Source organism: Littorina saxatilis, linkage group LG8, assembly GCF_037325665.1.
Source record: "Littorina saxatilis isolate snail1 linkage group LG8, US_GU_Lsax_2.0, whole genome shotgun sequence".
Classification (NCBI taxonomy): domain Eukaryota; kingdom Metazoa; phylum Mollusca; class Gastropoda; order Littorinimorpha; family Littorinidae; genus Littorina; species Littorina saxatilis.
Window position 1 is genome coordinate 36,697,923 of NC_090252.1, and position 22,481 is coordinate 36,720,403.

General features: G+C 39.0%; 1 protein-coding gene across 1 annotated transcript in view; it reads left to right on the plus strand.

The window, feature by feature from the left end:
• LOC138972297 (uncharacterized) overlaps positions 1 to 22,481 on the plus strand; it is a 40,218-nt gene that overhangs the window by 15,304 nt on the left and 2,433 nt on the right. Inside the window, exons 2-3 of the mRNA XM_070344993.1 lie at positions 15,287 to 15,571; positions 16,122 to 16,253. Of these exons, the coding sequence (XP_070201094.1) occupies positions 15,287 to 15,571; positions 16,122 to 16,253 (417 nt within the window). The remainder of the gene's footprint in view (positions 1 to 15,286; positions 15,572 to 16,121; positions 16,254 to 22,481) is intronic.

Sequence of the window (22,481 nt, forward strand, 5' to 3'; positions counted from 1 at the left end):
GTTTGTTTTGCTGTTCAAATTTGTCAATGCTTGTAATGCTGACAGGAAATTCAATACCAGTAAAGTTTAGTTTATTTCTGTATGCATGATAGTTCGACACTCTTTCTGCATTTTTCTTTACACTGTACAGTCTTGCCAGAACACACCACATAAAACATTTGTCATCATCATTCTTTATGTTCAGCACAGCACGTTTTTTGACAAGAGTAGGAGGTAAAGGTATGTAACTTCTACCTCTGATGGGGGCAAATTTACTTAGCTTCAATTCTATTTTTAGAATTTCACCTTCTGACCATCCGGATCCTTTCATCTTTGCATCCTCTGCAGCTTGCTCAAACCGTTTCATCATTTCATCTGCCCAGTTTCCATTCAATTCTGCCATAGAATTAAGTGCTAGTTGTCTGGTTGAAACATGAACTTCTAGCACCTCATCACTGACTGTTTTGTATTTTATTAAACTGACTATCTGCGCTTTTACTGGAGGTTCAATCAACAAATTGTTTGGAATTTGTTCAATGGCGTCTTGCACACTGGACTGCACATTTTGAGGATCCGTTACTTGTAATTCAACGGTGTCAAATACTGTCGATAAAGATTCTAATACAGAGTCTTCCATCGCTGTGAGTTTGATTTTATAACTCAAAATAAAAATATAAATTAAAAAAATGAAGTTGCTTCCATTTTTGTTAACACTATAAAATCTGAAATAAAAAATCATTTAACATTTGTACCACGTGGAACTAATTGTAATTCCTCTTTTACAAAGGCTCTTTGCGGTGCTGGTTCTCTCAAGTAATATATAGGTGGATTTGTCTCTACTACTCTCTTGATTTCATGAATGTCAATACTCCAGATTGGATCCGTTGCACGCTTCCTGCTGTCACCCTCAGCTTCACCGGGTGCATATAAATATCTGACTTTCTGATTGAAAGGTAGTAATGCCACTGGTGTTGTTGACTTTGGAGCAACAGGTATTGTTTTCTGTTTGATTGCATCAACTGGTCTTAACCCTGTAGCTTTAAATACCTCCAGATTCATTGCTCTAAGTACTGATGGTAATCTTTTGACCCATTCAGTGTTACGCAATTTACTTTCTGTGTCCAAAAATTCCTGATGGTACTGATATGAAAACAGTTTTTCTGCCAACTGTTTGTTAAAGCTCTCAACAATAGCCTGTGACCTGTGGTTTCCTGGAATACCTCTCTTCACTGTAACATGATGTTTTAACAGAAGCTGGTTGACAGCTCCTTTAAACTCCTTACCATCATCGCACTGAATCATTCTGGGATACTTTAGTGGTCCACGTCTGTAAATTTCTTGCAGGGCAACAGCTGTAGCTATAGCACTTTTCTCTGTCAACGGTTCAGCATCTTTGTATCTTGTTGCAACATCAACTACAGTCAGTGCATACTTATATTTCTTCCTTCTGACTGTGTCGTGCGGTAAATACAGCAGGTCTATTTGATGAGTGTCATTCGGTTTAATGTTAACAAAGTGTGGTCGTGTAATTTTTCTTGGTGCAGGTAAATAGATCTGCCAAACTGCCTGCTTTGACAACCATTTCTTTGCTATATCTTGAGAAACACCTGCTGCGTCACTGAGCTTGTCAATAGCAGTTCTTCCTTTCCAGTATCCCTTTGGGGAATAATATATTTTAGATAACAAAGCATCACTCATGGTTTTTTAAATGACAGAATATTAAGATTTGACAGCACGCGCAATAAAGTAAACAACAGCCATACCAATAACAATGAAAACAATCTCGCCCACCTTCTGCTCTTCTGAAGGTTGATAAAAGTCACCCAGTTTTGGAGGAGCACTTATCTTCATTTTCTTTCCAGTTACGAGATAGTATTCTTGAATGGCTGCATCAACATTGGCAAAGGTTTTGTTTGCATGTCCTTGCTGCCTGAGTTTATCATTCATAAAGTCTAACTGCGCAATTCGTTTCTTCTCGTATTCATCCTGTGCTTTCGCCAGTTGTTCCATGGCTTTGTTGTGCCTTTCCCTCTCTTCACCATTTTGCAGTTTAGAAAACAAATAGTTGCTGCCAGAAAATGCAAGCGCATTTACAATCGCACCTCCCACCATCATAACCAAGCTAGCCATTTTATTGTCTTACATGTTTATATTTTCTGGAATAATTCCTTGCTTCACCAGGAAGTCTTTTGTTGCAAAGGAAGCTGTCACAACACCAATTAGTTTAGCACCGTCTTCGAAGTCTAACTTTCCCAAGTCGGCTGGTTTCATTCTGAGGAGACTTTTACCCAGCATTGTGTAACCTACACTCAAGCCTCCAATCACTGCAGCGTGATAAACTAGATTAACTATTGTCTTTTCAGAACTCATTTTTATGTTATCAAAATTAAAATATTAAAATTATTCCATATGAAATGAATCCACTGCAGGTACTACTGTGGGCTTTTTTATTGTTTGTACTGCTTTGTTTGTTGGTTTTGGTGTTTCTGATTTTGGTGTTTCTGATTTTGGTTTTTCTGACACTTTATATTTGCCTTGCCAAAGTTTGTAAAGCAAGTATCCACCTCCTCCAACAACAGCTGCTACAGCTACTTTTCTGTATGATAGAAATGAAGATTTTAATTCTTGATCAGTTTGTGTGACCTTAGTCACTTCAGGAATGTTTGGTGTCTGCTCAACTTCAGACATAATGTTCTGCTTTGCCTTTTGATTTAACTTTTTTTGTCTGTTCCATTCGGCTAGTTTTTTTCCTGCTTCTACTCTACCAGGTTTCTTTGTCACTGTGTTCACTTCTGGTATTTTCGTCTGCTCCACTGTCTGCTTCAACTGATCCGTCATCTTTTTTATTCTGAAAATTAATGTGTTTGAAAGTAATTAATCCAGCAACAAATGGTACTAATAAAGCACCAAATCGATAATACAGGCCACAGGCAAGAGATTCGAGGGACTTGGAAACAACAGGGTCATGAGTTAGATCATGTGTTAAGTCTTCCTCCGAGTCGAGAGGTGTAAAATGTCCAAAAATCTTTGTGTACAAACCTATAACAGTCTGTCCAATACTTCTAACCATCTTAGAACCAAGCACTGATTCATACCGTCCATGATACTTTTCTATATCTTCTGAGGAAAGATGTTGTACTTCTTCCACAGTTAACTGCTGCCCAAGGTAGTGTTTTGTTTTTCCACAAACAGCAAGTGAATACAATCTTTCTTTTTTATCAGGTATAGTCCTACTGTCACAGATTTCAATATCTGTAGCAGTCTGCATCAGCAATTCATCACAGTTCATTTTATTTTGATGCAGAATAAAATAAAAATCTAGTAATTAAACTTGAGTAAGAACTTAGGTAGGAACTTGAGTAAGAACTTAGGTAGGAACTTAACAAGAACTTGAGTAAGAACTTGGGTAAGAACTTGAGTAAGAACTTGACAAGAACTTAGTAAGAACTTGACAAGAACTTGACAAGAACTTGAGTAAGAACTTGACAAGAACTTGAGTAAGAACTTGACAAGAACTTAGCAAGGATTTCTACAAACATACATACTGAACTGGTTGATCAGTTTTTAAAACCAGTTTCGAGTGCTTAGAAGATTTCAGATTATTCTTTATTCTTTCTCTCTCCTGTTTGTTTTCAATGACATCATTTTCTCGAAGGCACTCTTCAAAACTGTCACGGTCCTTTGAATAGAACAATGTTATTGTTTTGAGTTGCTCTCTAAAGTCTTTCAGAACTGCATTGTATTTTTGTGTTAATATCCAAACTGATATTAATGCATGTCGTCCACTGAATGCAAGCTTTGCTAGTGCACTTTTCTTTCTAACAATGTCACGTTCTGCTGCACAGTCATCAATAATAAACAGTGTTGGCGTGTTCTGAAAAAGATCGAAATAATGCTCCAAGCAAACATTTAGACGATCAGAAGGATTTACAATAAATATATTTTGATCAGACCATATGAATTTTCTCTCCTTGTATGTTCTGTTATGCTTTATGGTTGGACAGAATATGACTATGTGTTCAAAGTGATTTATGTAAACAGTCTGTAATAAATCCAAAACATATCTTGTTTTGCCGCAACCTGTTGCCCCACAAATCAAAGAACAGTGTGGATCTTTTGGAAGAAAATCTAGATACTTCATTTTAACACGTTCAATAAACAATATCCTGTAATCTGCTTTCAGAGATGTTTAACTGCGCATCTGACACAACAAACACGTAGATCTTAACTGATTTACTACTACTCCCTACTTCCTTTTCAATTTGTATTGTGATTCCTTCTGATCCGTTTTCAATTCGCCTTCCACTTCCATGCAGTTTGTTGTCGTCAGTTGTTCTAAGATCCAGCCATAACGCATATTTATTTGTCAAGAAATCTTCTACGCCAACACCGTGTAAATGTAGATCTTTAGCCACAAGATCAGATGTTGGGTCTTTCAATCTTCCTCCAGTAAAGTACTTTCTTGCTTCATCATAGTGTTGGTATGGCAGCATGCCAGATGCAAATATTTGGTTTGGCTGCCCTTCAATTGTGCAATATACTCTATTGATTAGTGGATTGTAAAACTTTTCTATTTGCCTTTCATATGAATCTTTTGGTTCCTCAAACAACATAAGTATTCCCTTCATTGACCTAGCTGGTGTATTCAAGTTAATGTTCCAGATTGGATCAGCCTGGCTTTTTGAAAGTGTACTGTGATTCAACACTCTTTCATAATAGATAGGCAGCTTAGAACTGTACTGATTTTCTATAAGTCTAGCCAGTTCAGGATGGTTTACAACATCAAACTCTAAAGAAATTCCAGACACCTTATACTTTGCTTCCGGGTCTTCTGAAAGCATAACACGATCATAACTATTGAAAGTCAGGTCGTATGACAGCCTGTCACGCAATGCTCCTTGATAGAAGGGAGGATGTGAATTTATGAGTTCAAAGTCAAGTGGAATACAAAATTTGTTTCCAAAAGCAACATTGACAGCGTTATCTTTTTTGTTATTGTCAGCTTTATCTCCGGCTCCTATTCTAACTTTTATCCCATTGTCTGACTGAATCCCTTGAAACACTCTGTTTTTCTTTTCATTGTCAGTTAACCAATTATCTGCATAAACTAAAAATACATCTGCATTATTCAATGACATCACTTCCCGCCCTTCCAGTTTGACAGTAATCTTCCTCACAATTGCTCTTCCTACATTATAAGCCAAAGTCCTATTTTCATCTGAGCCAGATTCTAATTCTAATTTGAATGATAGTCTTACAGTGCCTGGTACAATAACATCGTTCTTACCTAGATTAGGAAACCTAACAGTAAGTATTTCATTCTGATCAATAGTAGAAGGATTATTTGTAACTATAACTGTTTGCCTTATTCCTTTTACCCCGAGAGGTTCTTTCAGCCTTCTGTAAGGATCAAGAACAGAACCGAACGATTGTGCCATCTTTTTTTATTTTCAAAATAAAAAATAAGTTACAAATGGCAGAAGGTGGATTTGAAGATTTATTTGAGCCAGCGGACGACATGAGCGAAGCAATCCCTTTGGTTCCCTACCATCATTCACTGCATTATGAGGTGGCACGACATGAACTTCTGGAAGGTAAAGTTAGAGATTTCTACAAAAGTTTAGGAGAAGAACCTGATGTTTTAGATCCAAACCAGTTCAAAATGGAAGCAAATCATTTATATACAACTAGCGATAAAGGAGAAAAAGTCCAACTTACATATAAATCTAATCCTGCTAAGTTTCTATCAAAAGTTTCACTAAAACAAAAACTTACTGCTAATCGACTTAGGCAATTAGATATTGTGCCTAGCACACGGTCATCATCTTCCCATGTTGTTTCCTTACTTCAACAAGCAGAACTAGGACTACCAACTGCTACTCAAATAGAATCTGTTCCATTGCAAGATCTTAATAAACTTGCAGATGAGGCTGATCAACTTATACAAGAGATAGAGACTTCTTTTTCTGAGGAAACTTCATTGAAGACTCCACATGAACTATTACCTATGAGAGAAATAGAAGCCCTTAATCAATCACTACAAACCATCAGAGGTGAAATAGCAAATAATCTGTCAAAACTAGGTCAGCTGGATGAAGATATAAACAAAGAGAAACAAAAACTTGCTGATGCTGATGATTTGAACCTAGAACAAGAAGTAAAAAACAGAATTTCTAAGCGTTTAAAAGATTTGCAGGAGGAGAAAGCCATAAGGTTAGAAGTTCTAAGTAACAATAGAGAACAACTGAGAACACAGGTCAGCAGAATAAAAAATACAATTCAAAGAATCCTTTACGAAGACACAACTCTTGCTGAAAGAATTAGAACGCTTTTCAGAGAGCAGGGAATCACAATAGCTAGTATACTAACTGCGTTAGGATTTGCAATAAGCACATTAGTGTTAACACTCACAGGTGGCACTGTCACACCTCCACCTCCACCTTCACCTTCATCTCCATCTGATCCGGGATGGGTAAAGAAACAACTCAAACACATTGCAGAACTATTAAAGAAACTAGCAGCAAAAGCTTTGGATGCACTTCCAGGAATCATTGGTTCAATTGTTAGCTGGCTGTTATCTTTTGCAGGTAAAGTTGTTGGTTTCATGGCTGAACATCTCTGGACTCTAATAGTTTTAATTGCAGGTGTTCTGCTAACGAGAATAAAGCAAAAGTAAGCCTACACCCACTCCACCAATTACTAGAGCAGTCTTCTGCGATTCATGATCATCACTAATACTAACAGCTTGATCATCACTAGTGACAGAATGATCTTCACCTGCAGCGTGATCTTCACTTGTCACGCTTTGTTTCTGTTCATTGTGATATGGCTGTAGCATCGTTCTGATTTCTGAATTCAGTTCTTCACCCTTTCCAAGCGGCTGGGTGTCACTAGCAATAATGATTTCATTGTTATAATTTGTTATTGTTCCAATCTGCAGCTGGAGATCAGAAGGTAACATGTAAAGGCAGTTACCAACAGCAAAGTCAACTTTTGATTTTGCATAACGGAGAGAGTCTTGATACCTTTTGATGCTGGAAGGCAGATCAACTGCAGAGTTTATGACATCTTCTAAATTTGATAACAACTGTTTCTGTGCACCAAACCCTGTGCTTGTTCTCATTATGTTTGATCGTGTCTGTGCCTGCGAGCCTAGCAAGCACCACGCATATGTTCGGATAGATTCATTGATCCTTTCAACACCTGATCCAGTGAAACCTTTGCCGGTGTCTAATATAAAAGTAGTCCATGCATTGTGGTGCTCTTGTTCTATTGATCCTAACTGTACCTGCACATTTGAAGAAAAAGATGTATGACCTGGCCAGTAATCAAAATTATACCTCCTGTGGACACCCCATAAATATAGTGTTCCCATGCCATGGTTTTTGTCTTGCTTTTGCCTAAAGTCGGTCTTAAAATCTATATTGAATTCATTGCAGAGACGCTCATACACTTTCATGTTTATCCTATTGTTGAATGGGTTCCAGCTCTTTTCATGCGGCATTGGTGCCTGAAGTTCAGACAAGATTCTCCTGCACTGATAGTAAACGTGAAATGTGTACACACACTTTGTCAGTAAGTTTGAATTATTCATGTGGTCTGCATAGGACACTCCACATCCTGTGGTTGCACAGAATATTGCAAAGTTTAACTGATTCTGATAGAACTGAATTGGGTGAGAGTTCCACATCTTTGGAACACTATCATTTTTGATTGGGGGATTTAGGTAAGAATGGAATGGGTCAGGCACTTTAACGCGAATGGATTGTGTTTCTGTTACAGCAAAGTCCAACTCATGGAAAGAAATAGTCTTTGGATTGTAATATGGTCCAGTTTTGTATTTAATGTCTTTGTTGAATTTATACTGAATCATTTTTGTTGTTGAATAAAAAATGTTTATCACACTAACAAATGTGAAGACTGGTGTGCCAGTTAAACTTGCAAACCCTATCAACAATCAAAATGGAGGAATGAAAGTTGCACTGCATGAAATTATGTACAAAGTTACTTGGTATAATATCAGTAAAAAAAAGGCTAACAACTGGGTTAGAATTAATGGTAAAACACATTCTGTAGAAGATGGTTACTATGACTTCTGCACTTTAGAGAAAGAATTGTTTGCTCCAGTAGGTATTACAGCGAGTTTAAATCATGCAAGTCTCATTGCTACTCTTACTATGCCCAAAACTAGAGAAGTAACCAGATCATTTGAGTTTCCAACCAAACTCCTTGATATGCTTGGAATTACAAAAATATACAAGGGAACACGTCCCATTGACATGGATGTTAACAGTGTACTGTTTGTTCACATGAGAGAGCTTAACACATCCTATAATCTGTTTAATGATCAGCGTTCTGATCTGCTTAGGATTCTTCCACCGAGTGATGCCTCTTTTTGTAAAATGCACGTGCCAACATTTAAGACACTTCAGTTCAAGGACTTGGAGGAAGGGTGTCATGAATTCCTACACATTGATCTGAAAAATCAAAGTGGACAACCAGTTGATTGTTTGTTTAACATTACATTGGAAATAGTTCCATAAAATATTGAGTATTAAAATGTCGAGTGGACCTACAATAGCTTATCCTGTTGCATGTTCAACTATAGAGTTGAAAGATTTAGCAGACGCTATCGACTTTGAGAGCAATGCTGAAGTTGGTGCAGTGTATGCATTCGAGTTTACAGACACTGGTCATTACAAGAGAAAGGAAATCGACGATGAAAAGAAACCAAGATTTCTCAAACTAGGTCAAATCCGTGATGTTAATGTACCTGATCCAATTGTCGATGACACATTCTACATGTGGAAACATCAGAATAAAAAATGGGTACTTAGTCCTGTTATGAAAAAGATTGACTGGGAAATGAAGTTTGAACTTGTGAGTCCATACACTCTTGTTGGAAAAGACGACACATTCCGTAAGTCAATCAATGCTGGACCACTAATTGTTAGCCTTGTTCCTGCGATTAACAGCAGGGGAGAAGTTGCAGTTAAACCTTTCCATAAGAACAACTATCTCATTCACAGAAAACAAAGTGTTGAAAAGGACGCTGACACCATTGTCGATTTTATACCCAAGCTTCCAATAGGGCAGAATGCAACTATGATATTTGATATAGTTGTCAGGAAAAGGGAAGAAACCACAAACACTGTTCTAATGAGAGGAATAAATCTCAACTGGAGACCATTAAATGTTGAAGAAGTCAGAGTATTTATTGCTGTTCAAAAGGATTCTAACACAATAAAAAAACAGACGTCAAACCAAAATGTTGTTGTTAACGCAGATATAAATAATTTAACAGAAATAAGAAGTATTAATCTTACTTATCTTGATTTGATTGCTTTCTACTATACAGATAAGGTGTTAAGCAATGAACAGCTTCAAAGCTTAGCAGAAACACTGGCCAGTGAGAATTAAGATAAATATTTTATATTTTGCATTAAAAAGATGACTAGCAGTGTGAAGCTTTATCCTAATATTGATGAAAGTGCAGCAGAAAGTCAACAATTCAGACTGGCACACATTAGTAATATACAAAAACAACTAGAAGATGAATTAGAAAAATATTCTCGCGCTAGACGTAAGTACTCAACAACTTACAACAGCCTTTCTAATGCCAGCACTGGTTCTACTATCCTTGCATCAGCTGCAGGTGTAACGGGAACAATTCTGTTAGCTACCGGAGTAGGGACTCCAGTTTCTCTAATCCTAGGTGGTGTCGCAGCAGCAGTTGGTGGTTTATCATTTATAGCATCAGCTATAATGAAAAAAATTGTGAAAAAGCTTGAAAAACACGAATCCATTTCCACTCTTGCATCATCAAAATTGTCTAGCCTAAAACTGTCTATCAGTAAAGCACTTGAAGATTCAAAAGTTTCTGACGAAGAATTCAAACAGATACAAACAGACTTTGATGACTACAAAAGTAAGAAAGCAAGTATTCAAACAAAAACACGATATATATTTCGAGTTACGACTACGAGTTTCCAGTTCGAGATCTGAGGGACGAGTTTTTTTCACGATCAACCCTCTAACTTCGTGCGATGTTTTCCTGATCATCAATGATGAACTTTATATAACCGTTCGACGATAACCAGCCTGGACCACACGACGTTCCGACTGTCAACATCATCACTGCGTATTTTCAAGATGAGTGACTTTTAGAATTAGATCCAGGATATATGAACGATACAGAAATGAAGAATAATATATCTTGAAATATATATCGTGTGTTTTGTTTTTTTATTTACTGGCTTGTTCCGTGGTCGACGGGTTATAGAAGATCTGAAAAAGCAGTTTTTAAAAAAGGGGATTCAAATAGGACGGGAAGAAAAAGTAAAAATAGAATCACTTGTAAAGAGTTAACTATTCGTTTAGACAGTCACATTGCATGTATCAGATATAATTCTAACAGTGAAAGAACATATGAAGTAAAGTTTGTAAATGAGAGAGCGTATTGAGCTTAAGAATGTTGCATAAGAGAAAGGGAGAATGTACGTTCTGGGTTACTGATTCCGACAGACCCGGCATTGGTTCAAAACAACCTTACTTTACTGTATTTTTTTTTGTATGGATTTATGCAGTATTTTTCTGATTTTGTCGCATGTTTCATTTTAGTAAAAGTTTAGTCCAGAAGCCTATTTTGCGTTAATATTTAGGGTCTGTCGGAATCGGTGAGCCAGAACGTACATTCTCCCTTTCTCTACAGCCGTTCGGCTAATCCGCCAGCCAGCCAGCGACAGCGACACCAGGCTTTGAGTGCGTGCGTGCTTTGCGTGCGTGTACCACTGTGCGCGAGGAGTATAGGCATTTGAGTTCACTGGCGAATGATAGAGTTGGTGGCTTGGTGGAAAACGTTTCCGACTATTGCTAAAGTGATCCGGGTTCGATTCCCGGCATGGGCTGTCTATTTTTTTTATATTTTAAAAAAAAAATTTTTTATAATAAATTCTTGTTTACTATTGTTTATTATGAACGTTTTAATGTTTTATTTTACTGTCATAATTTTTTTAATTGTGTAAAATAAATAAATTTTTTTTTTTTTTTAAATCCAAGGGATCCGGGTTCGATTAAACGTAAACATAAAAAAATTATTAGAGTAAAATAAAACATTAAAACGTCAATAGTCATGCTTCAAATCAATCTCGTAAAACACTGATGATTTAGATTAATGAATAATTTATTGGTTGGTAATATTTCCGGATTCTTAAACAAACTATTTCTATTTTAGATCTAACGAATTCGTGTTCATAATTAATTGTTCTTGCATTGACAGCTAGTTTTATGTCGAACTGGACTTATCTCAAATGGGCTGGTTAGTTACAAAGTCCGAATGTCCTGATGGAAGCCTGGATTCACATGATGACCGTAGCAGTGACGAACTTGATGAAGATCACTGGATGATGATGATAATTAGTAGACGAGCTCCTTTTGCTCCTCGCTGGTGGATCACACTGGTGGTGTAGCTTGATTAGTTCACCCTTATCCCAGCGGATCCTAGACGCTCGAACCCCTGGATCAAAGGTAATACTTGTTATTAACAACGGTATCCTAGGATCAAGGTTAATTTTGACTTATTGCCCTATCTTCATGTCGGGCGGTTCGCAGACAAACCAAGCAAGGTTACTGAATAAAATACTATATGCCGAACTAACTTGCAGCATGTACGTTTATGCTTTATGCATGGGCGGTCTAATTTTTTTTTTTTTTAAATTCTTGTTTACTATTGTTAATTAACTCAACTCAACTCAACTCAACTCAACTCAAATTTTATTGGCTTCAATTTTCACATAGAAGAATTTGTCTTGCGCTTGGGATTAAGACATAGGCAGAAAGTAAGAGTATAACATATAAAAACAGCATTCATATCACATTTCATGTATCACACACAGTAATCACTAGTATAGGCCTAGGCCTACAGATATCACATTGTCCCTGTATCACACATTCAAATAAATAGTATCACATTTACCACGTATCACACACAATATATACATTACATAACATACAGCAAAATTCCATCTCCCGCGCCCTCCCCCCCCCCCTCCCACACATAATTATGAACGTTTTAATGTTTTATTTTACTCAAATAATTTGTTTAATTGTGTAAAATAAATAAAAATAAAAAAATTTTTAAATCCACGTGCACAAGACAAAAACTTTCATACTGGGGGAGCGAGCCAGTCTGAAGAGTACTCGGGTCCAGCGCCAGCGTTTTTTATGTGTCTGTTCGTCTCGACTTAACAGCTTATTGCTGGGAAACTACTGGGCGCAGTTCAAAAGTTGATACACTAACTTGATAATAGGTCCGATTGATAGTATTAAAACTTCATAATGTTACCTGGGACCTAAATGCCCCCAAAAACACAAAAGCCACTCTTAACGGCGGGCGCGATTCGCGGTGGGATAGAACAGCCGTTCGGCTGATAAACCGCCCAGCCAGCGACACCACACCAGGCTTTTTGCGTGCTTTGCGTGCGTGTACCACTGTGCGCGAGGAGTATTGGCATTTGAGTTCACTGGCGAATGATAGAGTTGGTGGCTTGGTGGAAAACGTTTCCGACTATTGCTAAAATGATCCGGGTTCGATTCCCGGCATGGGCTGTCTATTTTTTTTATTTTTTTATAATAAATTCTTGTTTACTATTGTTTATTATGAACGTTTTAATGTTTTATTTTACTGTAATAATTTGTTTAATTGTGTAAAATAAATACATAATTTTTTTTTAAATCCAAGGGATCCGGGTTCGATTCCCGGCATGGGCGGTCTATTTTTTATTTTTTTTTAAATTCTTGTTTACTATTGTTTATTATGAACGTTTTAATGTTTTATTTTACTCTAATAATTTTTTTAATTGTGTAAAATAAATTAAAAAAAAATTTTTAACTTTTTTTTTAAGTCCACGTGCACAAGACAAAAACTTTCATACTGGGGGAAGAGTACTCGGGTCCAGCGCCAGCGTTTTTTATGTGTCTGTCTGTTCGTCTCGACTTAACAGCTTATTGCTGGGAAACTACTGGGCGCAGTTCGTTCAAAAGTTGATACACTAACTTGATAATAGGTCCGATTGATCGTATTAAAACTTCATAATGTTACCTGGGACCTAAATGCCCCAAAAAACACAAAAGCCACTCTTAACGGCGGGCGCGATTCGCGGTGGGATAGAACAGCCGTTCGGCTGATAAACCGCCCAGCCAGCGACACCACACCAGGCTTTTTGCGTGCTTTGCGTGCGTGTACCACTGCGCGAGGAGTATGGGCATTTGAGTTCACTGGCGATTGTCAGATTTGTTGGCTTGGAGGAAAACGTCTCCGACTATGGCCAAAGAGATCCGGGTTCGATTCCCGGCATGTGCGGTCTGTTTTTTTTTTCTTTTAATTCTTGTTTACTATTGTCTATTATGAACGTTTTAATGTTTTATTTTACTGTAATAGTTTTTTTTAATTGTGTAAAATAAATAAATAATATATATATATTTTTTTTAATCCAAGTGATCCGGGTTCGAATCCCGGCATGGGCGGTCTATTTTTTTTTTTTTTTTTTTAATTCTTGTTTTACTCTAATAATTTTTTTAATTGTGTAAAATAAATAAATAATTTTTTTTTTAATCCACGTGCACAAGACAAAAACTTTCATACTGGGGGAGCGTACTCGGGTCCAGCGCCAGCGTTTTTTATCCTTTATAAAGGCGGGGATGTAGCTCAGTCGGTAGCGCGCTGTATTTGTATCCAGTTGGCCGCTGTCAGCGTGAGTTTGTCCCAACGTTCGGCGAGAGATTTATTTCTCAGAGTCAACTTTGTGTGCAGACTCTCCTCGGTGTCCAAACACCCCCGTGTGTACACGCAAGCACAAGACCAAGTGCGCACGAAAAAGTTCCTGTAATCCTTGTCAGAGTTCGGTGGGTTATAGAAACACGAAAATACCCAGCATGCTTCCTCCGAAAGCGGCGTATGGCTGCCTAAATGGCGGGGTAAAAACGGTAATACACGTAAAAGCCGTGGGAGTTTCAGCCCATGAACGAACAAACACAAATTCCTTTATAAAAAGGGTAATAGTGTTTGCAGACGGAGCAATCTTAATAATTGTTGCAATATCAACATTCTTTCACAGCGATTTGCCTCTTAAACGTTCACTCTGTCTTATGTTTGATGCCAACATTTCAATGGCGAGTAGGAAGGCCAAACATGAGAACGGGCATTCCTGACGAATCCCGGCTTTCACATACAAACATCCACAGTACTGCACAGCACTGACCATTTCGTTCATTAACAGTTGCACCCATTGAACACATTCTGGTCGAAACCCGAACTTTTCAAAGGGTTTAAGAGGTAAACAGTCGACATTAGCTCGAAATTGGCGTAAATCATTAAACTCTCCTATGTCCAATAGTCCCGTGCTTCGTTCGTCGTCACATGTTTTTTTTAAGTGCTGGTGGGTTCGCATTCGCCTAGACATAATGAAAACAGTTGGATCCAGGAAGTCAAATATCGTATATTCCTGTCACACTAGGGCTGCGTCTTCACGGCGTTCCCACGGCGTCCAAGAAAAATTGAGAACGCCGAGGTGCGCGCAGTAGGGTATCCTACAGCGCCGGAATAACGCGCCGTCGCTCGGCGTTCTGATATGCGCGTGGTAGGAACGCCGTAAGGTCCCCGTAGCAGCGCAGTAAGGTCTCCTACAACGCCACAAGAGCTCCGTTGGTGCGCAGGACGGACGCAGTGGTAGACGGCGGCGCTTGCGCGGAGACCTCACGGAGATGTCACGATGCTTCTACCGCATCCACCAGCGTTTGCAGGGCGTTTGCATAGAGACCTCACGGAGACGTCACGGAGTCCTTGGGGATGTCACCGTGTTAAAACATTTCCTATACGCAGCCGTTTCAAATTTGAATAACTAAGCTTTCAGACACTAATTCTAAGGCATTCCGTATGGGTGGGTATATGTAACAACAACCCCAAAACGGAACAATATACCTCTTGGGGCAGTAAAAGACATGTGTGTTGGTCTGTTATATCCCATAGCTGAATGAAGCGATAAGGCAATTAAGTTTAGCAAATGTATCTCCATGACTCAATTGCTTTGAACGCATATGATACCTATGACCTGCTGACACATCAATGCATGTTAACATGCTCGCGCCTGCCAAATTCGTTTAACTAGCTGCAATCACTGTCAAAGTACAATCATAGTGTACATCTACACTAGACGATCACGAGACGCTCACAGAGAGAGTGAGAGAGACAGAAGAGACAGACAGACAAAGAAAGAGGTAGAAATCAAACGGATTTTGCCTTCTGCCTCAGGTCTCCCTTCTACACCCACCATCACGTGTACGCCAGCAGGTCACGAGACTGAGAAAAGCAGGGTCACATGCACGTGCACAACCGGCAATGTGGGTCAACCAGCGGGACGCCTGCAATGGCTTAACGGTAGCAGTGACGTCATCGCTACCGGTGCCCCAGGCGTTGACAGACTAGACATGAGGCAGACACTGAGTCCTTCTGATGACGGGGTTACACAGTTACGATGTCGTCTGGACTGGTCGGACTTGCCGGTGACAAGCTCTGTGTATAATGTCAGCGTCGGATGTAAGTATATTCTTCGCTGCACAATATGCTTTCAATTTACTACATCTTGCAGATGTGGGTTTTGTTTTTAGGACTGTGGAAGATGTGCCAGCCATCAGTACCACCTGACCACTGATGAGACACAATAGTGTCGAAACACGTGTCTGGACTAGGTACAAAAGCAATGGTCCTCCTCAGGACTAGATTTCCTTGTGATACGTCCCCCACAAAGGGACTTTGCTTTGTAAATATCGGTCCCCCCCTGAGGAGGGTCGGATGCTCCCAATAGGCTGTCTGTGAAGGGATACTTTCTTCTCTCTCTTTCTCTGCTAAGAGATTTTAACAAATCTCGGAAGAAAGTCTCTGCTGACTTTCAATTGTTTCTTTCACAATTTCTGATGTTTTATAATAAACAACACAATAAAAAGTCCAAAACCAAGCCAGAATGTCGCATCTTTTTAAATCCAAATTTTCGGCCCGCAGGCCTTCTTCAAGGTGCACAGACCAAGCGTCTATAGTTACAACCATAACTAAATATATATACCGGTATATTCTTTACATGTTTCACCAGTACCAGCACCAAAGGAACCCTCATCAGGAAACACTGCTGTAATTGGGGGTGTCGTTGGAACCGTTGTTGTTGCTGGAAGCATCATCGTTGTTCTCGTCGTTGTATGGAAGAGAAGAAAAGGAGCCATACACTGTAAGTATGTTTGTTTTTAAATCAGGAACGTCTCCAAGTTAATAATTGTGTTCTGTTAGAAAGTGCTTAAGATTTGCATGAAGATTTTAAGCACCAACAAGCTATCTGAGTTTTAATGGACCTTCTACAAAAAATCGAAGTTTAAATTTGAATAGTCGTTAGAGTTGGCCAAACATTTAACATAGATTGATGCTAAACCGGACTCGCATGACCTCTGGATTTTTGAGACGAAAAACAAAAATAAACAAACATCGCGCTTTGGATCACATTCTGGATGATGTGGGTCGTGTAAGGCCCAGACTTTAAAAGAAGGAGTCAACGTTAAAAGGTATATATAGAGATAGCACAATGCTATATTTTTAACTCTCATTGGGAATCCCGAGAGACTTTTGTTGATTGGTGGGGCTTGCCGAGACCCCCTCAGTGCCCCACTAAACACAGAAAATCACGAGGGATTCCCAACGTGAGTTAAAATGGAACATTGTGTATTTTTGTTAGTACACTAACTTTGCGGTTAGGAATATGTTGTTGTTGTTGTTTGGACTCAATGCTACGTCTACTTACATCCCAGACAGGGCCCCAGGAAGTGTGTTCACAATGTGCACTTTTTGGAAGGACGCTTGAAAGTAGTCAGGTCATTCGAATTCATATTTCTCAGCTTCTACTTGTAGACATAGCCAAGCTAAGGAAAGGTCACCCTCGCGGAAAATCGGAAGTTACGAAAACAGGGAGACAAAATAACACGCTTTCACCTTGTGCAGTTAGGCAGATCAAACGTTGTTTTGCGTTGTTTTTGGTGTTAAAAACTGACCTACTGACCAAGTCCAGCGCAGCAGACTGAACTGGCACGTCACTCACAGCGATAAGAAGCGTGCCAGTTTAGTCTGCTGCGTTGGACTGGGTTTTGATGTTGGAAGACCTGTTTTCCGTAATTGTTCTTTTGCGTTGACGTTTCCATACCACCCAAGCGCGTTGTTGCTTTTGAAGCAAAATTGATCACCAATTGTGATATTTATTTGTGTTGAAGTTTGCAAAATGTTGAATGTTTGCAACTATACTGAACAGATTTATTACAGTTTAATCAAACTTTTCTGAACGGTTCCAGTACGTCCAACAACCTCATCAAAATGCCATGATTTTTTACCCACTTTTTGGCAATAGTAGTAACAATATTCATGTCAAATTTAAAAGCATTACAACGAGCCATTACAAAACTACGTTTTTTTTTACTCACATAGCCCACACAAAATGACGCGAAAACAAGCCATCAAAGTAAGGCTCACCTAAATGAGGATTGAAGAAGTAAGTAATCTAAATTTGAACACTGATGCACAACAACTCGAATAAGCACAAATTCAGCAATCATCCTCATCGCTTGTAAAAATGTGTGTAGATCGTTAGCCAAACGTTAGTTCGACTTTTATACCGCAGAATATCTCAATCGTTTTGCTGAAAAAAGTAGTCCCGGAGTCAACGATAAATATACAGATGACCTCTATCAATTATTCAATTGTACTCTGAAATCAAAGACAATGACCAATGACAGGTGAGATCAAGACTCGGTGATGATGGATTATCCATATGGTAACCATAGATTATCCAGAATAATCACCTGCAAGAGGCAGGTCATGGGATAACTATGCATAAACAACAACATTCATTTTGTTATCAAACATTTGACGTCGGACCGCTCGAGCTCGGTGTGTGTGTGGCTCCGGTATATCTGACCTATAGTGTCTGGCTGTGCATTATGTGAGGTGTTTTCTTCAGTCATTCGGTTGGTAATGGTCTGCTTTGTGTCCAACATCAATATGGTCTGATGAGACATCGTGTGTGATTAGTAAGTAGCTGATTTTCCTTTTTCTGAATGGGTGACATTGCTTTTTTGAGACTGCTACAGTGATAGGACAGTGATAGGACTTTACCTGGTGTTACCTGTTCCAGCATGCGCTCGTGTTTTCTCGTGTTTTTCTCTCTTTACCTCATGTAACCTTAGTGTGCTGTATCGTGTCAGCTTCAGCAGACCGCGACTTTAGCTTTACAGGGGGTTACAACAGGCACACGAAATATTAAGTACATCTGCCTTGTCTTGCTCTGCACAAGCACCCTTGAGTTTTGTTTTATTCGGAGCTCTTCTGTCGCCATGGCTGAAAAGCGAGAAGCAAGCTCTGCCTTGCAGGATAACTCCAAACGCTCTTGCTTTGGTGACAATAGCTTGTCTGAAGCCAGTGATTTCCTTATCAGCACAGTAATCGACAGTGACGCGGGTAGGACTGTCGAAGAACTGTTCAAGTCAGCGCTCAGTGATCCCGAAGTATTTGAACTGTTGTTTAAAGCTATTGCAGCCCAAGTCACCAACCAGCTACGTAATGAAATTACCAGCCTGAACAAAACTCTTGAACAGGATAGGGAGATCGTACGTCTTCAAGACAAAGTTGACGATTTGGTACAATATGGTCGAAATCAGAATCAGCAACGTCCCTGAAGCCGGGGAAGACACAGACTCGATCGTAAAGAAAATCGGCCAAGAGATTGGTGTTCCCCTGGACGATGTGACCATCGAGAGGTCGCACCGTGTAGGCAGGAGGGAGGTGGGGTCTGGCAGGCCTGCCAGTCGGCCGATCTTGGTCAAACTGTCCTCTTACAGACAGAAGTACGCGCTCATGGGAGCGAAGAAAAAGCTAGCTGAAGTCGATTTATCCAAAACCTTCCCCAACCTTCCCTGGGCCCTTCCCCCCAACCGCAGGCAGGGATCAACCCCGAGAGTGTACCTGAATGAAGATCTCACCAAAGTGAGGGCTGAAGTCGCTGCGGCGGCCCGGCAAAGCAAAAGAGAGGGCAAAATAAGTGACACCTGGACGAGAGACGGTATCATCTTTTTGAAGAAGGATGACAGAATTTCAAAGATAATAGCGACCAAACGAGAACTGGAAATCTCCGTCGCGTAAAATTTGCAAACATGCATTGTTACAAACATGTCAACTGCCTCTAACCCCTGTGTCAATATTTGCTACGGGTACATGCGAACACAGCTGTACCGGGCTGCATCAAAACATGTACTCTGCCAAAACAAGCTCGGTGAACTGTGAGTGAGGACGATGCGTGCGTGTGGACTGCATGTTTATGCTTGTGTTTTGTGCGGTTTGTATTGAGATTCAGCAATCGCCGTTTATACGCTGATTCTCGTTCTGCTTGTTTATGCTGACTCATTGTAAAGTTACCAACAATAGGCAGTCTTATCTGTTGTACTAGCAAACTAGCCTGGGCCCTGTCTCAGTGCGTTTTGTAGTGTGTTTTTCTTTGGGTTTTTTTCCCTTGTTCTCCAGCACAACATATACTAATCAGATAAAGAGTCACGTCATGAATTTTTGAAAAACATGTTGTCTATTCACATATGCACAGCACTACACATTTTCAAGTGTTTTCCTTGAATTCAAGCCATAATATTTTGGCTTTTTCTTTATTCCCTCTCGTCAGTTTCTTCTATTTGTTAAATTACTTTTAATGAATCAACATTTTCCTTCATTTTTTGTGACAATGTTCTGGGACACCCCAACTGTAATATATGCGAACATGGAACTGCCGGCGCTGGTCTCTTTTCTTTTTGAAGTTTTACAGAGATCTGTAACCTGAATGAGTGGTAGTAGTGTAACTCAGTATAGAGCCAGCGTTGGTATGTTCCAGCCCAAGGCGGTTCAACTGTGTAACAGAAAATTATTTTTCCTCGCTGCTGATTTAGTTGTTCCGTTTTTTGTGTTGTTTGTTTGTGGTGATTCAAACATTTCCATATTTGAAAATAGTGCTATTTTTGTTGTTGTCCAAAAGTTATATTGAGAAATCAAACCGCTTTGGGACACCTTAGTTCGATGTTGGTGTGGGTTTTTCTAAATATATTACTTGGGGCCCATCTTTTTTATATTTAGTCAAGTTTTGACTAAATATTTTAACGTAGAGGGGGGAATCGAAACGAGGGTATGGTGTATGTGTGTCTGTCTGTGCGTGTGTGTGTGTGTGTGTGTGTGTGTAGAGCGATTCAGACTAAACTACTGGACCGATCTTTATGAAATTTGACATGAGAGTTCCTGGGTATGAAATCCCCGAACGTTTTTTTCATTTTTTTTATAAATGTCTTTGATGACGTCATATCCGGCTTTTCGTGAAAGTTGAGGCGGCACTGTCACGCCCTCATTTTTCAACCAAATTGGTTGAAATTTTGGTCAAGTAATCTTCGACGAAGCCCGGGGTTCGGTATTGCATTTCAGCTTGGTGGCTTAAAAATTAATTAATGACTTTGGTCATTAAAAATCTGAAAATTGTAAAAAAAAATAAAAAATTATAAAACGATCCAAATTTACGTTTATCTTATTCTCCATCATTTGCTGATTCCAAAAACATATAAATATGTTATATTCGGATTAAAAACAAGCTCTGAAAATTAAATATATAAAAATTATTATCAAAATTAAATTGTCCAAATCAATTTAAAAACACTTTCATCTTATTCCTTGTCGGTTCCTGATTCCAAAAACATATAGATATGATATGTTTGGATTAAAAACACGCTCAGAAAGTTAAAACAAAGAGAGGTACAGAAAAGCGTGCTATCCTTCTTAGCGCAACTACTACCCCGCTCTTCTTGTCAATTTCACTGCCTTTGCCATGAGCGGTGGACTGACGATGCTACGAGTATACGGTCTTGCTGAAAAATGGCAGCTACTTGACTAAATATTGTATTTTCGCCTTACGCGACTTGTTTTATATTTTGTTGTGTCTTTCGTTCTCGTTTTGTATTTGTGTTCGTTTTCGGTATTGACACAGATTGTGTTCGATAATTCAAACTAAGTTTTCCTTGCTGTTATTCTCCTTTTCTTTTTTTTTCCTTTTTTTTCCTTTTTTTTTTTATATATATTTTTGTTTTTTTTGTTTTTTGTCTCATCTCTTTTTTCCAAAAATGTGTCGCATTGATCATAATCCGCCATGAAATTTCAGGAATGTTTATGTGAGCACTTACCATAAGTTTTAAACTTGTTGTGCTCCTTCTTAATGATGTTGTTATATTATCATGTGTCTGTTTACGAATAAAATACTGTTTAAAGGAAACATTTGACGTCACCAATGCCAATGTCGCTCTCTTCAGTGACAAAACGAGTTTGTGTTGAGCGAAGTTTCAGTTTGTCGTTCACAACTGATGAAAGTATGCGGTGAACCTGGTGTAAAGTATAAAGAACTGATCTTGCAACACATGCAGATAAGGATATAGAAAGTAAGTGCCTAGCTGTTTAGGATTCTCTTCATTGTGCAACATTACCATCACTCGTCGCTGTCAGCCTGTTTTTATGACACAGGGAGAATGTGCACTTTGATCGACGCAGACAATATAACTTTAACGTTCAAGTTGTGTTTGTTGTGTACATTTTAGCTGCAAACGTAAGAAATATCATTTTTCTCCAAGACCATGACAACGAATACAGATGGTGAAGGAAGAGTCTCATGTGGTGGGATTGGAAATCTTGGTTGGAACCAGTGAAAAATCTCCTGTTGTTTTGTGTCCATTTTGGTTTCTACACTTAGATCATTGAAGATTCCTGCGCAGCTAAAATAAAATGTAAAGTGAATTTTGACGAGTTTTGACAAAAAGTGCGCATGCTCAGATAATTACACATTGGTTTAATTAGCTCTCTAAAGCGCATGCTCAGAAAGTTAGAGCATGGTTTAGCCGGTATTTACTATTTGTTGAAGTTGTATTCCACCTTGTACCTTATGTAACATTAACAATGACGCCTTTGACCATATAAGGGACATAAATTGCAGTCAAAGAGTGTACTAAACTCTTTTCGGCATCTGTGCAGAGTATGGGTCGTACACGACCCACGCCATGTTACTAGGGATAAACATCGTTGACTCCTCCTTTCATGTCCACGACATCATCCGGACTGCCCAGTTTAAATTACGTCATTGTTTAGTGGTTGCTTTACAAAGTTAACCCTTCAGGAATGTGTCGATGGGAGGATCCTATGGGGTTTGAGGAATACGTGAAGTCTGAATCAAATACTCATAACAGTTTCAGAGATACAGACATTTTAGTGAGGCTCTGGGTTGTCTACGACCCACGAAGCATCGCGAAGGTTATAAGGGCACAGACAGTCAACCCACGCACAATGTATCATGTTTTGCAGAAAAATCGAGGCAATAAAATCGTACTCCAGTAAAAGTTTCTCATGACAAGCT